Below are 14455 nucleotides of genomic sequence, written 5' to 3'. Positions count from 1 at the left end.
TTTTAGCCGTCAACCTAAGGCTGCGTTCCCACTGCAGCCCAAAGTGACCCAATTCCGATTTTTTTTTTTTTTTTTTTTTTTTTTTTTTTTTGCCTTAATACCTGTCTGATCTTTTGATGACAGTCTGAGCAACACAGGTCGTTTTTTCTATTTATTTATTTATTTATTTATTTTTCAAATGCGACCCAGGTCACTTGGATGTCTGATACGTATCTGATATTTTCAAACGGGACCCGAATCTGAAAAGTCCATGTCCTGAACGTCATTGATACTCGACAAGCGTCACTATTCTGCGTCCTGATACGCGTAAGCGGGAAGCAAAACAACAACCATGGCGGATTATAATGAGGATTAAGTTGTTAATGTCCAGCCTCCGGCCGGACAACAAGCTATGCTCCACCGTTAGCATCCTGTGTTTACTTCCGCCAATACTGAGTACTTCTTCTTTTTGTTTGCGCTTGGCAAAACACTGAGAACGCGCTCTATGTGTGACGTCATTGCGCCCTCTACTGCGCATGCGAGATACTTTCAGATCGTTTGCAGTTCAAACTGCTGATCACAGAGGTCGCACATATTTGGAAGTGTGAACTACGGCCACGCCAAAAAAAAAAAAGAAAAAAAAAAAAAGCAATTTGACAAAAAAAATTGAAATTGGGTCACTTCGGGCTGCAGTGTGAACACAGCCCAAGACAAGACGGTTTTCTTTGCCCTCTTTGTTTAAGACATACAGCTAAGAAATAACTTAATTTTGCATTTTAGCCTGTTTTTAATCATTTTAAACCAGTAATGTTTCACTTTAATTGCTTCTTTATTTTTCAAGGTACAAATGGTTTTAAATGGTCTTAGCAAATATTGCTTAATTTTCTTGTAACAACACTGTATTATTAAAGTAAAACAAATTAGATGTTTTTTGTTGTTTTTTTTTGCACCACAGATAACTGAGAGGCCATCAGTGGGATAATAATATTGATGTAATATCGATGCTTTGGACTGGTCCACACTTGAATACAATAGAAAACATATGAAGGGAGCTAAAGAGCTAAAGATTAGGGTAATGGTAAAGAGGCCTTCCAATCTTAAAGACTTGAAGTTCATCACCAAAGATCAAAACACTAAAGAAGACATGAAAAGAAGGTTTTGATTGCTGTAATTCCACAAAATATTTATAATTTATTATTCAGGAAATTATGCTTATATATGAAAAATTTATTTCTTTTATTCTAACTAATATTGCTTTCACATGACTTTACTGGTGTTTTAGAAATGTCTGTCTCAGATAGAATTGTCTTGGTTAAATTAAAAATAATTTTAGATCTAAATCTGTCAGGTATAACAATAACTTTGGGATTAACTACATACCTGACTGGAAGGAGATTAGTTTCTTATAGATTTGAGTTGTTTTTTTGTTGATTGGGTTGTTACCAATCAACAAAATGAGCAGCATAAAGAATTGGTTATAAAAATGTAATAAAAAACAAATGCATAGCTAACCCATCTTGGCTAAGGTATTGCAATCTGGGTTGTTTGCTGGGCAGGAACAGGTGTAGCTCCCTGGCAGGTTGGTACAGGACGTCTGATGAGGACACAGGTTGGGGAGGACACACTCATTCAAGTCTACACAGCCTTCTTTTCCAAGACCGTTATCCTTGGTAGCTTCCCAGCCTTGGTTGCATGAGCATTTGAATCCTCCTACATAATTGATGCAGGTAGCAGCTGAGTGACACTGCCCATGTTCTTGCTGGCATTCATTAATGTCCACACATAGGGGCCCAATGCTGAGGAAGCCTGGCATACAGACACAAACAAATGATCCTGGGGTGTTATGACACTGAGCAAGGGAGTGACAGGGGTTGGTAGAGGCAACACACTCATCCACATCTTTGCACCAGGAGCCATTCCCAGTGAAGTCTCTGTGACAGTGACAGGAGAAGGAGCCAGGTGTATTCCAACAGTATGCCAAGGGATGACATGGCGAATTCTCACATTCATTGCTGTCAACACATGCCTCATTCTCCTCATGGTAACCAAGAGGACAGGAGCAATTGTATGCTCCCGGTAGGTTTGTGCACACCTGATCAGAGCGACAGGTGTTGCTGCTCTTACACTCATCAATATCCTCACAGCCAGTGTCAATGGGTTGGTACCCAGGGGAGCAGTGGCAGAGGAAAGACCCTTCTGTATTGTTACATATAGAGTTTTCTGGACATGGGCTACCAACTGGGTCAAGACATTCATCCACATCCAGACAGTTGATACCATTCAGAATGAAACCTACATTACAGGGACAGAGGTATGAACCTAGAGTGTTAACACATGTGGAGAAAGGCTGGCACACTGAGGAGTTGAGAAACTCTGAGCATTCATCCACATCCACACATTCTGTACCATTGCTCGAGAATCCACTAAAACAATCACAGTAATAAGAACCAAGAGCATTCATGCATGTTCCATTTGTGCAAAGCTCTCGCCCATTGTTTTCACTGCATTCATCAATGTCCACACATAAGTCAGTGCTATTGGAAAACCCAGTATCACAAAGACACTGGTGGCCTCCTTTGGTGTTCACACATGTGCTGTGGTCAGGGCAGGTGGAATTGTCCAGGCATTCATCAATGTCCTCACACTCTGTGCCATTGCTTTGGTAGCCTTCCCAACACACACAGATGGAAGATCCAATCGTGTTAAGGCAATTGGAAAAATTAGGACACTGGATCAGGCCAAAGGAGCACTCATCAATGTCCAAACACAAGGAGTCATTGGCTGAGAATCCTGGGTCACAGGTGCAGTTGTAACTCCCTTCTGTATTATTACAGGTACTGTTGTCAGGGCAGGTGAAGTTTCCCATCTCACATTCATCTATATCCCGACAGTGTGTACTGTTGTCTCGAAAACCTTCCCAACACCCACAGATGGAAGATCCAATCGTGTTAAGGCAGTTGGAAAAATTAGGACACTGGATCAGGCCAAGGGAGCACTCATCAATGTCCAAACACAAGGAGTCATTGGCTGAGAATCCTGGGTCACAGGTGCAGTTGTAACTCCCTTCTGTATTATTACAGGTACTGTTGTCAGGGCAGGTGAAGTTTCCCATCTCACATTCATCTATGTCCTGACAGTGTGTACCATTGTCTTGAAAACCTTTCCAACACTCGCAGATGAAAGAACCATTCGTGTTTTGGCAGTGTGAGAAGGGAGGGCAGACTTTATCTTGTAACTGATCGCATTCATTTACGTCCCAGCAGTCAATCCCACTTCCTTCATATCCATCTGTGCATTGACAGTAGAAAGAACCCTGGTATGTGTTACACTTGGCAAGAGGATGGCAGTAATTAGTAGCATTTAGGCAGGTATCTTCACTAATGCATGTTCCCTCATTGTATACGTTTCCCAATATACAAGAGCAGCTGTAGGAGCCAGGAAAGTTGGTGCATGTCATGTTCTTGCTGCAAGCTGTGGCTAACTCACATTCATCAACATCATTACAAATAAAGCCATCCCCTTGGTGTCCATGATTGCACTGGCACAGGTAGGAACCATTGGTGTTGAGGCACACTGCCTGTGAGCTGCAGTTGTTTGGCAGGGTAGAGTTCTGCTCACATTCGTCCACATCCTTGCAGTAAAAGCCATCCCCCTCCATGCCCATCGGGCAGACACAGGAGAAAGATCCGGGCATGTTAGTGCAGTTGGCAAATGGGTGGCATCCTCCATTTTGGTCTTGGCATTCATCAATGTCTATAATTTATCCAAAATGGGACAGTGTCAGGGAAACAGCCCCAAAATGTGCTAAAAAAAACTCACAAGAGTGTCCACTAACAGAAGCAAGATCAACAGCTTGTACATGGTAAGGAAGTGATACGTACCAGAGCAGTTCTTCCCATCTCCTGTGTAACCACTTCGACAAAAGCAGGAGTAGCTGCCCACTGTGTTGTTGCACTGGGCAAACTCACTGCAGTCTTGCTGCCCCGTATCACATTCATTCACATCTGGAAAAGTCATGAACAAATAGTGTAATAAGAGAGAAGCAATGAAAGGTAAATAATTTAGCAATCAGAATAAACTAAAAGCAGGTCTAGTTCAAGTATAGTCATCAAATTAATTAATTGGCTTATGGTACCCAGTTAAAACAAAAACTAGTCTGGTGCCACAATGAAGCTAACCAATGTTTTTCACTGTTCATAATATTATGCCTGATCAGTAGATAGACTGTTAAAGTACTTGGGGTGGCTGGAAAAAACTTCAATAAAAATATATTTATGATTTAAAAAAGAGGTGTTTACATTTTTGCATAAGGTCATATTGGTTTGGGTCCATTGTCTTCCATTAATGAATTAAATAGTAATTTGAAAACTGCATTTTATACTTACAGTAATCTGTGTCTGATATAATTAGAGGGGATATAATTTAATATTAATTGATATTAATATGTAATTAAATATCACATGCCCTAATATTTAGGCTGAACCTGGCTCTGGACATTCATTGTTTTAAATAAATAAATAAATAATCATTACCGACACATTGAGTCCCGTTGAGAGTGTAGCCTTGTTTGCAGACACAAGAAAATGATCCAGGGGTATTCAAACATTCAGTTTCATTGTCAGGGCAAATATTGTCCATCTGGCATTCATCGATGTCGGTGCAGGTCACTCCATTGCCCTCAAAGCCCATGTCACAAACACACTGATATCCGGAAGGTGAAAGGTGGCACAAACCTTTACTATGGCAGGGAGGATCACACAGAAAAACTGGTGACACACAGGAGTCATTGGAGGCCACGGTACCATTCAAACATGAGCAAACATAAGAACCAGGAGAGTTGACACATTGTGAGAAAGGAGGGCAGGTGGTATTGGAGCGGGAACACTCGTTCACATCCTCGCAGGAAAATCCATCACCTATGAAACCTTGCTGACAAGAACAGAAAAATCCCCCTATAGTGTTAGTGCATGTGGCCCTTGTGTGGCATATTTGCCCCTGAGCACATTCATCTTTGTCCAAACAATGAGAGCCATTCCCTGTAAAGCCTCTCTTACAGGTGCAGGTGTACGAGCCAATGGTGTTGAGACATGTGGCATTGATGTGGCACGGTTTGTCTTGACACTCGTCCCTATCGACGCAGGCCATGTTGCTCGCAGGGCGGTTGTACCCAGCCAGGCAAGAGCACTCATAAGAACCATCAGTGTTTTTGCACTCTTCATTCTCTCCACACGGATTGCTCTTTTCCACACACTCATTGATGTCTTGGCAAATTGTCTTATTAATCAAGATGAAACCTGACTGGCACTGGCAAGCAAAAGACCCTTGGTTATTGACACACGTTGCTTTGTTTTTACAGCCTCCATTATTCACCAGGCACTCGTTGATGTCATTGCACTGAAGCCCATCCCCAGAGTAGCCAGTCACACATGTACAGTTGTAAGAACCAGGTAAGTTTTTGCAAACAGCCTTCGAGTGGCATTTTGAATTCAAAGAGCATTCGTTTATATCCTCACAGGTAAAACCATCTCCCGTGTAGCCTGACAGGCACTGACAAGAAAAGGAACCATATGAATTAGTGCAGTTTGCAGAAGGGCTGCATTGCCCTGCTTTGCATTCATCAATGTCATTGCACTTGGACCCATTGAAGAGTAATCCACTGCCACAGTCACATTTGTAGGACCCGGGACTGTTCACACAGGTAGTGAGAGATGGGCAAATGTTTGGCTTTGCACACTCATCAACATCTTCACAGCGTCGTCCATCTCCAACAAAACCTTCCGGACACACACACTCATAACTGCCCAACCTGTTGATGCAAACAGCCTTCGAGTCGCATTCATTGCCTCTAATGCATTCATTTATATCAGCACATGTCAACCCATCTCCCACAAACCCACTTTTGCAGGTACACTGGTATGATCCAACAGAGTTTTTGCAAACTGCATTAGGGCTGCAGATGTTGCTTGCACACTCATCAATGTCAATACAGTTCTGTCCAGTGGCTTGAAAACCACTGTTGCATGTACAACGATAGGACCCAGGTGTGTTTATGCAGCCTTTGAAACCTAATAAAGTAGAACACACACGACTCTCTGAACACTCATCTATGTCCATGCACAAGTAGATTCCATTTCCTTTATAGCCTGCATTACAAGTGCACACAAAAGAACCGGGGTTGTTGGTGCAGGTGGCATTCCAATGGCAGATTCGTTCCCTTGTGCATTCATTGATGTCTGTGCACTGTAAGCCGTCACCTGTGAATCCTGAACTACACTGGCACCTTCTCCCACCATCCAAATTGGTGCAGACTGCAGTAGGGTGGCAGCCCCCATTGTTCGTTTGACACTCATTGATGTCCTGGCAGGTTTTACCATCACCAACATATCCATCGAGACAGACGCATGAATAGCTGCCTGGGGAGTTTGTGCAGCTGGCCTTCGAGTGACAACTTTGAATGCCACTCAGACACTCGTTGATGTCGCTGCACTGCAGACCGTCACCCTGGTAACCCACGCGGCACGCACAGGTGAAGTTGTTGCTAATCTTCAGGCAGTCAGCCTGAGCGTGGCACTTAATGCCTTCTGCCTCGCATTCACTCTTGTCGACAACAACTAAAAAAGAAAAAAAGAAAGACAGGAAGTTGAAAAACCAAATTATTTTAAATTTTAAGAAATATCAATCACTCAATTCATTATTGCACATGAGCTGCACAAACCTGCTAAGCAGCAAACCAGCTGGGCGTAGACAGTTAACAGCCACAAGATAGAAAACCTAAAAGGGAAAAAAAATCATTTTCACATAGAATAGATTTCACTTTATTAGCTAAAGCAATCTTCAAGCCAAATGATGCATTTTTGAGTGTCTAGTTTCTCAGTCTCTGGCTTCGATGTTTTTAAAATATTAGCTGACCTTGATAATTTGACAAATAAATGCATATTGAGTTTCAATTTGTGCCAAACTCAGTTTCATTTTGGGCCACATCAGAAAGCTGAACGTTCTTAAAGGGCCAGTTGTGCAAGAATGTATTAATTAAACCCATTAAACTGCTAAATCTGTTGATTCTGAGTGAATTTTGCAGGTTTGTGAAAAACTAGAGGGACTTATTTATGTAATCTGGAGTCCAGAGGGCCACATAAAAAGCTACGGCGGGCCAGATTTGGCGCCGGGATCTTGAGTTTGGCATGTGTGCTAGATGATTCATTCAAGTTGTTATCAAACATATTGAAGTCAAACTGATGTAAATATTCCCAGGCCTGAATGCTTTGTCACTGTCAGGAAATGACTCAAAGAGGCGATTGGCATAAATCTGAACAGTAATGAAAATAATCTCTTGTGTTTGCTCTTATTAGGTTTCAGTCTAAATGCTAAAGCACCCCTGAGGACATGCAGGGCTATTGTCTGCCTTCAACGGAGGCTTTGGATGGACGGCAGGAGAGACTCCAGTTACATACATGGAGGAGCAGCTACCACCCCTGAGCTCCTGCAACTAGGACAGCACGGTGGGTCAAAAATGCACTGTTACAGGTAACAACCAATGCTCTTTAAGCAGCATTTTAATCTTTTTATTACATTTTTTCTGGATTTTTGTTATGTGGTCTTTACCTTAAACACAGTGATTGTCAATTAATTATCTTTAAGATCAGACAGAACAGAAGAAGTTTTATAGACATAGATAAATTTAAAACAAGTCAAATACTGTACATAAAGTTTCATTTGAAAAAAAGACAACATTAAGGCGTTTGTGCATGCAGCACATACAGCAGAGAAAAGGACTTAAAAAAGTATGAACATAAATAATTAAAAATAAATGATAAAAATGTACCACAAAACGGTAATATAACAGCTGAATATATTACTGAGCATGACTGATTGAATATGATATATAAAATACTGGCTTGATTTTTATCATATTGGTCATTTATATGGAATATTTCAGTGAATATGTATGGAGTCCTAAAGGTAGATGCTGAAGAAATATAGATAGAAAGTATGAAATGACTGATAAATTACAGACATATATACTGTATTTACAGCTGGAGAAGATCGTTTATAGGTAGTGTGAAGTGTGGCCTTAATCTACGTCCAGAATGGATCAAATAGATGTAGGATTTACAGAAGTTTTTCAACTATAGATACACACATTGATAGGTAGCTAATTAGCTAGCTGGATCAATAAAAATATATACATTTTATTGCTGTTGTACTTTTCTATGTATAGCTTAAATTCAGTTAAGAATCCTAATTGTCAAGATTATTAATTATGTTAATTCTACAGATGTTTTTTTTATTATTATTTTTCTACTACTAATATGTCTTGTTTATAATTTCAGAGTGAAGATTTCAGTCATTCACTCATTTAAAGTCTAAAATTATGTTTTCCATCTGGGTGTGAAAAGTTCTTGAAAACACCCTTAAAAAAATCAAACTCCACTTTTTTATTATCATCCCTGATGAATATTAAAACATTAATAGACATTTTGGCATTAAAAAGTCTGTGAAATGGTTATAATATTCCAACAGAACCTCGACTAAAATGACTGAACATCAGTATTTATGTTGAATGAAACATTAGTCCCAGATGCCAGTTCTGAATTCAATCAGTGATAAAACTAAAACTGACAGAAATTGAGGAAAATATAATTTTTATACTGAATTAATAACCTGCTGCAAAGTGAAGCCTTTTCTGAGGCTTTGCTGTGAGACAGAGTTGGGTTTAGATGTTCACGTGTTTAAAATTTAAACTGGGCTAGAAATAACTAAGATAATCTGTAACTTTAGTCCAAAACGACTTTACTGAGAGAGATTTAAATCTGGATTAAGACAGATTTAAATGATTTAAAATGTAACATGTAGCCTGTAATTTCAGGTGGCGTAATAATTTATATAATATTATAATGTGCATTTTATTTATATTTAATTATTTACTTCTTTGTTCTGTTTTCCACACAGACTTCAATCAATTAGTTCCTTTCTTTCGTCCCGTTTACCTCTTGAAATATTTTTCTTTTGAATATTTTATCAAAGCTTAAATAAATACCCAATTGGTCAATTAAATTTAGCACTATACAAAATAAATTTATGACACTAACTACTGTTTTCTTTCCTCAAACATACAGAAACAGTTGAATAAAAACATGAATGTTTTCCTCATGAGAGACATAAAAATCTGGATTAATCCCTTTGACTACGACCACAGAAAAATAAAACAGAGATTTTAACTCGCCTCATAATTCCCAGTCTGATGGTCCCGTTTGTGTCTGCCATGACTGAGAGATTTCCGTCCCTCTGCTCGTCTTTTGCTGCACGTCTTTGTCCTGGAGGATCTTCTTCTGCTTTTTATTTTTGGACTCCTCCACCCCACCTGGGACAATGCCCCTGTCCGCCACAGCACGCTCAGCCCTGACATCTTAAACCTCTGGGAAGAGGAACACCCATGTTCCTCTGGTTATGTGTCAACTCATACACAATAAATGTTCCAGCAACCTGAGGACACCATTTGTCCTCTTTACTGTACGTCGACGATAATCAGTCAATTTGCTTTTATTCATCTGTTCATTACGGGAGAGAGAGGTTTCGATTTTTCTGGAAAAGATTTCAATGTAATCCAAGTAGACACATTCCTGGCTGCCATGAGTTGTCCAATATTTAACATAAACTGATGCAAACAAATCACTAGCAGCATTAAAAGGCCAAACTAATCTTCAACCAGTCACGATACAAGATGGTTTGGGTGTAGCCTCTGATTTCATTTCTTATCTTTTCAATTGTATCCTTGTTGATTGTGCAGGAGGCTCCTCTTCTGCTTGTCAAAGACATACAGTTGTATTCAAAACATGTCTAGCACATTTTTTTGCACAAAATCATTCTTAGCTAATGAGATTCTGGTTTGAGCTCCTCTCAGAAAGAGTTGTTTTAGGGCCTCTTGTCACTTTAAATCCAAATAAGCTGCTGCTGGCCACGCCCCCAAAATCAACGTTTACACTCACACATGAAAATGGCTGCAAACAGATGCAAAATTATACAGCCATACATCTTTGAAAAGCAGAAGCAGAGCCTCCCACACAACCAACAAGAACGCAGCAGGTGGATTCTGGATGTTAAGTCAACAACAAAACCCCTGTCTTTCAGCAGCCATTGTACAGTAAAACTAGCTGATCAAATGTCCTGGAACTCTGTTTGGGTTGTTAGGTAATGGGCCGACTTGCCTTGGGTTGCTAGGTAACAGGCCGGACTCGGCTTGGGTTGCTAGGTAACGTTGTGTCAATGTGTGACTTAATAACCAGGAGGTTTCATTCGCTGTAATTGGTTCCCTCCAATGTTCTCTGCTGTTTGTTCAGGAAACAAGTTACACACATAAAGTAAATTAATCCTGATTGCGTTATTAGTCCATTTATCACCATATTTCTTTTTATCTCTTCAGTAAACAAATGCAGTTTGACACATCAAGTGGTGAATATTTCTCTTGACATTGGCAATTTATCATGCCAATATTTATCTATCTTATCACACCTGTGTCATATCTGACACTAATAAATTCCTACCAGCTGCTACTGGATTAATAAAAGAGAGATTTACTTCTGCCACAGCTTGGAAAAGCAGAGCTAGCTCTTTGGCGCAAAGTTAAAACTGTTAAGCTATGACCCAAAATAAATGGACACAGCTAAACTGTACCATATATATATATTCAAAAAGATTAAAAAACCCAGTTTCTCTTCTACCTTAAGTGCAACTGCAGGGACATTTGCAGCTGCAACGAGAGGTTAACATGCACTCAGACTGAAGTTAGATCAGACCAAACTTCTCTTGTTTTAGGCAGAATTACGAATTACCTAAATTATTGCTAAACTCCACAATAATGACAGAAAGGATGTGTCAGAGAATTATTTATTGATGTCTTTAAAGCCAGAAGTTTACATACATTTCCTTGGTATTTGGTAGTTTTGCTTTCAACATGTCTGATGACTTGGGTCAAAACATTTTGGTTTCCGTCCACAAGATTTTCAGAGTTCTGGCCCAGTCCTCTATAAATCACCAAACTTACAGCCGTTTTCAGGGTTGAGATCAGGGCTTCATGGTGGCCAAACACTGACTTTGTTGTCCCTGAGCCACTTTATAGCCAATTTCTGAGTTAATTTCTGGTTTTAACTCAGAAATTAAAGTTCATGAAGTTGATTTCACAACAAGAGACAAGTTGTCTAAACATTGTTTTTTAAGTGAATTAATCTTGAATTGTGAGTTTTAACTTAATACTAGAATTTAAACCAAATAATTATTTTACAATATGCAAGAAAAAACTGCCATAATCTACATTAGAATAATTAAAATTCTTGTTTCAAACTGCATGAACAAAATTTCTGATCTGACAATGAATTTTTATTGAACATCACAATAAATTCTGCCTAAATTTGGCGTGAACAGGACATTTTCCTCAAGCTTTACGGTCGCAATAAAACTAACATTTGGCTTAATAACACAAGAGTCAGATCAATGTAACGAACTTCCATCTCGGGATAAAAAAACATGCCATTAGCACTCTGGGAAATAGTTCTCACTCCTGTCTTTTTTACATACGTATATAAATATGTTGGTCAATGTTCCTTTCACTTCACCCACTGCTGACGACAAATACTCTCCTAAGATGCTCTCTGCTCGTCACGCTTTTATTTTGAAAACTAAACGAAGCAGTCTCATCCCATACAATACAAAGCATCGTTTACTGTCAGTCACGTGGTTTTCAGCAGGACAAGCATCGGAGCGGGGCTTCATCCGACATGCCCCCTTTTTACTCGGTACTGCCTCGAAGCCTGGATCCAGGCTCCACATAGTCAGGAGGAAAAAGGAAGTATTGTTGAGTAACTTCTTCATTCTTTGTCTGACCTCTGCAGACGACGGACGCTTAGAGACGCTTTTTATTTTTAAAGAAGAAGAAAGTTTATTCTTTTGGAAACGATCACTATGAAGGGTTTCATCCTTCTGGCCCTGGCTGTCTTTGCAGCTTTGCAAACTGTGGACTCTGCCTGTAAGTACCGTGAACTGATTAGGTTTAATAACACTTATTTAGTCTCTTTTTAAAATTAATATTATTTAATTTTACATTTTTTAATTACTATTGAGAACAACATCCAGACTGGTGAAGATGGGGGTTTGGAGCTCCACCTCACTCTGGGGTCCAGGGTACAATAAGTGCAGGTTGTGGTGTTCACCTTTGATTACATTTGTTTTGTTTCTTTGCTCAGGTGGTTCATGTAAAACAATGAAATGGGTCAACTGTCTGGTTGCTGCACCCTCATGTACATGTATACTCCCCCTTGATGAGAATAACATGCAACCCATCGACTGTGAAAAATGTGAGTAAACTACACACATCGTGACTCATAGGTGCTGCATGTGTTTGGTTGTGTTCTCATGGTTTTTTTATCATTCACCTTTAGTGGTCTCAAAGTGCTTTTTGATGAAAGCTGAGATGTACAGAAGACGACAGGGCCAAGACGTCCGTCTCAACATCGGTGGAAAGCCAAATGAACACGCCATTGTAGACAACGACGGTATCTACGACCCAGAATGTGAGACTGATGGTAAATTCAAGGCCAAGCAGTGCAACAGAACAGAGGAGTGCTGGTGCGTCAACAGCGCCGGTGTTCGCAGAACCGACATGGGCGATAAGAACATTAACTGCTCCAAGCTGGTGGAGACCTTGTGAGTAAAACTCCTGCTGTTCTGGCTCCAGGTGAATGTTGGAAGGTGACATTTTTAAGTTTTATTTTTTTCTCTCCAGCATGATTTGTATTGAGCTGAAGCACAAAGAAGTTAACAGTAAGGTGGATGGAGATGCTCTGAAAACGTACGTTTATATAACGCATGTCTTATTCAGACATTGTTTATGACTAAACTTCCTAATGAAAACCTCTCCATCCTATAGGTCAGCAAAAAACCTCCTTCAAACCCGTTACCAGTTCGACAGCAATCTGGTTAAAGACGTTAAGGTGAGAACTTCTAGACAATGACTGGAGCCGTTTGTAACTGTAGAGAAATATTATGTTGTTTGGCTGTTTGCACTAAGGTATGTTTATATTAAAAGGAAACGTACTGTGCCAGTCTGAACTGGAAGTCAGGAAGGAATTCGTATTTGGAGAGATGTGGAATAACAATCACTAAACTGTTGTAAACACTCATCCAGCCAAATGTTGAATGGTCCCAGCTGTGGACGATTCCTGGAAAATCTCGTAGCATTTCAGTGAAACTGGAGCCAAGAGATCGGCATCAATGGAGCTGGCCTGGTTGAGAACACCACATACATTTCACACACATCACACACATTTCTGTGACAATGTATGTGATTTGTGAGAATATATATGATTTGTGTAATGCAGGTGCGGCCAGAACCCTCCAACATTGGCCCAAATGAAGCAGACATAAACAAAGGTCAGTGTGATGATTTGTTTTCACTTCCTAACCTAACGTGCTTCAAAATGTGGCAACATCATTATGAAAACGGATCCTCCTAATAACTATACTGTATTTTTAGTATGACCCCGATGGTCGCTACATTGTGATGGATATAGAGAAGCCGAAAGAAGACCGTGCCACTGACCTTGGCACCATGGCCTACTACGTGGAGAAAGATGTAAGTTTCTGAAAGTCTCTGATACAGTTGAGTTGATCTGAAGGGACCCTCACCCACTTTCTCTTCTCTTGCAGCTGAAGGTCTCCCCTCTGTTCTCAAACGGGACCTCAGTCCAGCTCAACGGGGGCAGCCAGAACCTGGACCTGGATAAGATTGTGGTGTACTACGTAGATGAGGAGCGTCCAACTATCACCATGAGGAACCCTTCTGATGAAAACTAAAAAATAGTCTGAGTTACTGAAGCGCTTGGCCCACTCTGTACTCCGACTACGCATCCAAACAAATCCCTCTATAGAAATGCAGTTAATGCTCCGCAATCACTATCACTGTTAGCTGTGCTTTCTTTTATCAGCTTCATTTGTCTTGCTGTTATTTTGCAGTGATATTGTCAGCTTACATTGCACAATAAACTTTAAATAACTGATCCATAAATCTATGACTTCGCTGCTGTGTGGCGTCAACCTTCTTCTTCTGCGCATGCAGGTTGCATTGTGGATGGAGGCAGTGGGAGGCATAAATGTCCACTAGAGAGGGTAGAGGACATCCAACGGCCCTCTGGAACCCCATCCTGTCTGTAGCAGTGCAGCTGCTGTAGACAGGATGAGTTTGTCCATACTGTGATGCAGTTTGTCAGCAGGCTCTGCATGGACGAGCGGTAGAAGCTTGGAGTTTAGTTTGCGATGCTGTCAGTCCAGGAGAGGTCGGCAGAGATGAGGACACCAAGAAACCTGGAGGTGTAGACCCTCTCCACACTCTTGCCGTTGATGTAGAGAGGAGCTGGGTCGGTGCCGAGCTTCCTGAAGTCCAGGATGACCTCTTTGATTTTCTTGGTGTTCAGAGTGAGGTTGTTCT

At 40.5% G+C, this 14455-nt stretch overlaps 2 protein-coding genes across 3 annotated transcripts in view; one reads left to right on the top strand and one right to left on the bottom strand.

Annotated features, from left to right (window-relative positions):
* Positions 1-9613, bottom strand: part of LOC106930706 (uncharacterized) — a 28741-nt gene extending 19128 nt beyond the window's left edge. The window contains exons 1-6 of one of the 2 annotated variants that reach the window (XM_088013169.1): positions 9203-9613; positions 6695-6750; positions 4512-6590; positions 3861-3983; positions 2893-3732; positions 1492-2646 (exon numbers count right to left, since the gene is read on the bottom strand). In XM_088013169.1, coding sequence (XP_087869295.1) covers positions 1492-2646; positions 2893-3732; positions 3861-3983; positions 4512-6590; positions 6695-6750; positions 9203-9243 — 4294 coding nt within the window. In that variant the 5' untranslated portion in view covers positions 9244-9613. Of the gene's footprint in view, positions 1-1491; positions 3733-3860; positions 3984-4511; positions 6591-6694; positions 6751-9202 lie in introns of both variants that reach the window. The other variant, XM_088013168.1, reaches the window with a different exon arrangement.
* A 2212-nt stretch (positions 9614-11825) lies between these two features.
* LOC148155381 (tumor-associated calcium signal transducer 2-like) lies at positions 11826-14035 on the top strand. The gene is made up of 7 exons (XM_088013203.1): positions 11826-11998; positions 12216-12326; positions 12411-12675; positions 12755-12820; positions 12899-12962; positions 13505-13603; positions 13678-14035. Exons 1-7 carry the CDS (start codon positions 11935-11937, stop codon positions 13822-13824), a joined length of 816 nt encoding a protein of 271 aa, XP_087869329.1. The 5' UTR covers positions 11826-11934; the 3' UTR covers positions 13825-14035.
* Positions 14036-14455: the final 420 nt, after the last annotated feature.

Source organism: Poecilia mexicana, unplaced genomic scaffold (genome assembly GCF_051168715.1).
Source record: "Poecilia mexicana isolate PSO_F unplaced genomic scaffold, ASM5116871v1 scaffold_15, whole genome shotgun sequence".
In the NCBI taxonomy this organism is placed as follows: domain Eukaryota; kingdom Metazoa; phylum Chordata; class Actinopteri; order Cyprinodontiformes; family Poeciliidae; genus Poecilia; species Poecilia mexicana.
This window is presented reverse-complemented; position numbering and strand designations above follow the sequence as displayed.

Bases quoted from the DNA above. Each gene is read 5' to 3' on its own strand.
- LOC148155381 (XM_088013203.1), top strand. From the start codon at position 11,935: ATGAAGGGTTTCATCCTTCTGGCCCTGGCTGTCTTTGCAGCTTTGCAA. The intron at 12,327-12,410 runs GTGAGTAAACTA...ATTCACCTTTAG, and splicing joins ACCCATCGACTGTGAAAAAT to TGGTCTCAAAGTGCTTTTTG. The intron at 12,676-12,754 runs GTGAGTAAAACT...TTTTCTCTCCAG, and splicing joins TCCAAGCTGGTGGAGACCTT to CATGATTTGTATTGAGCTGA.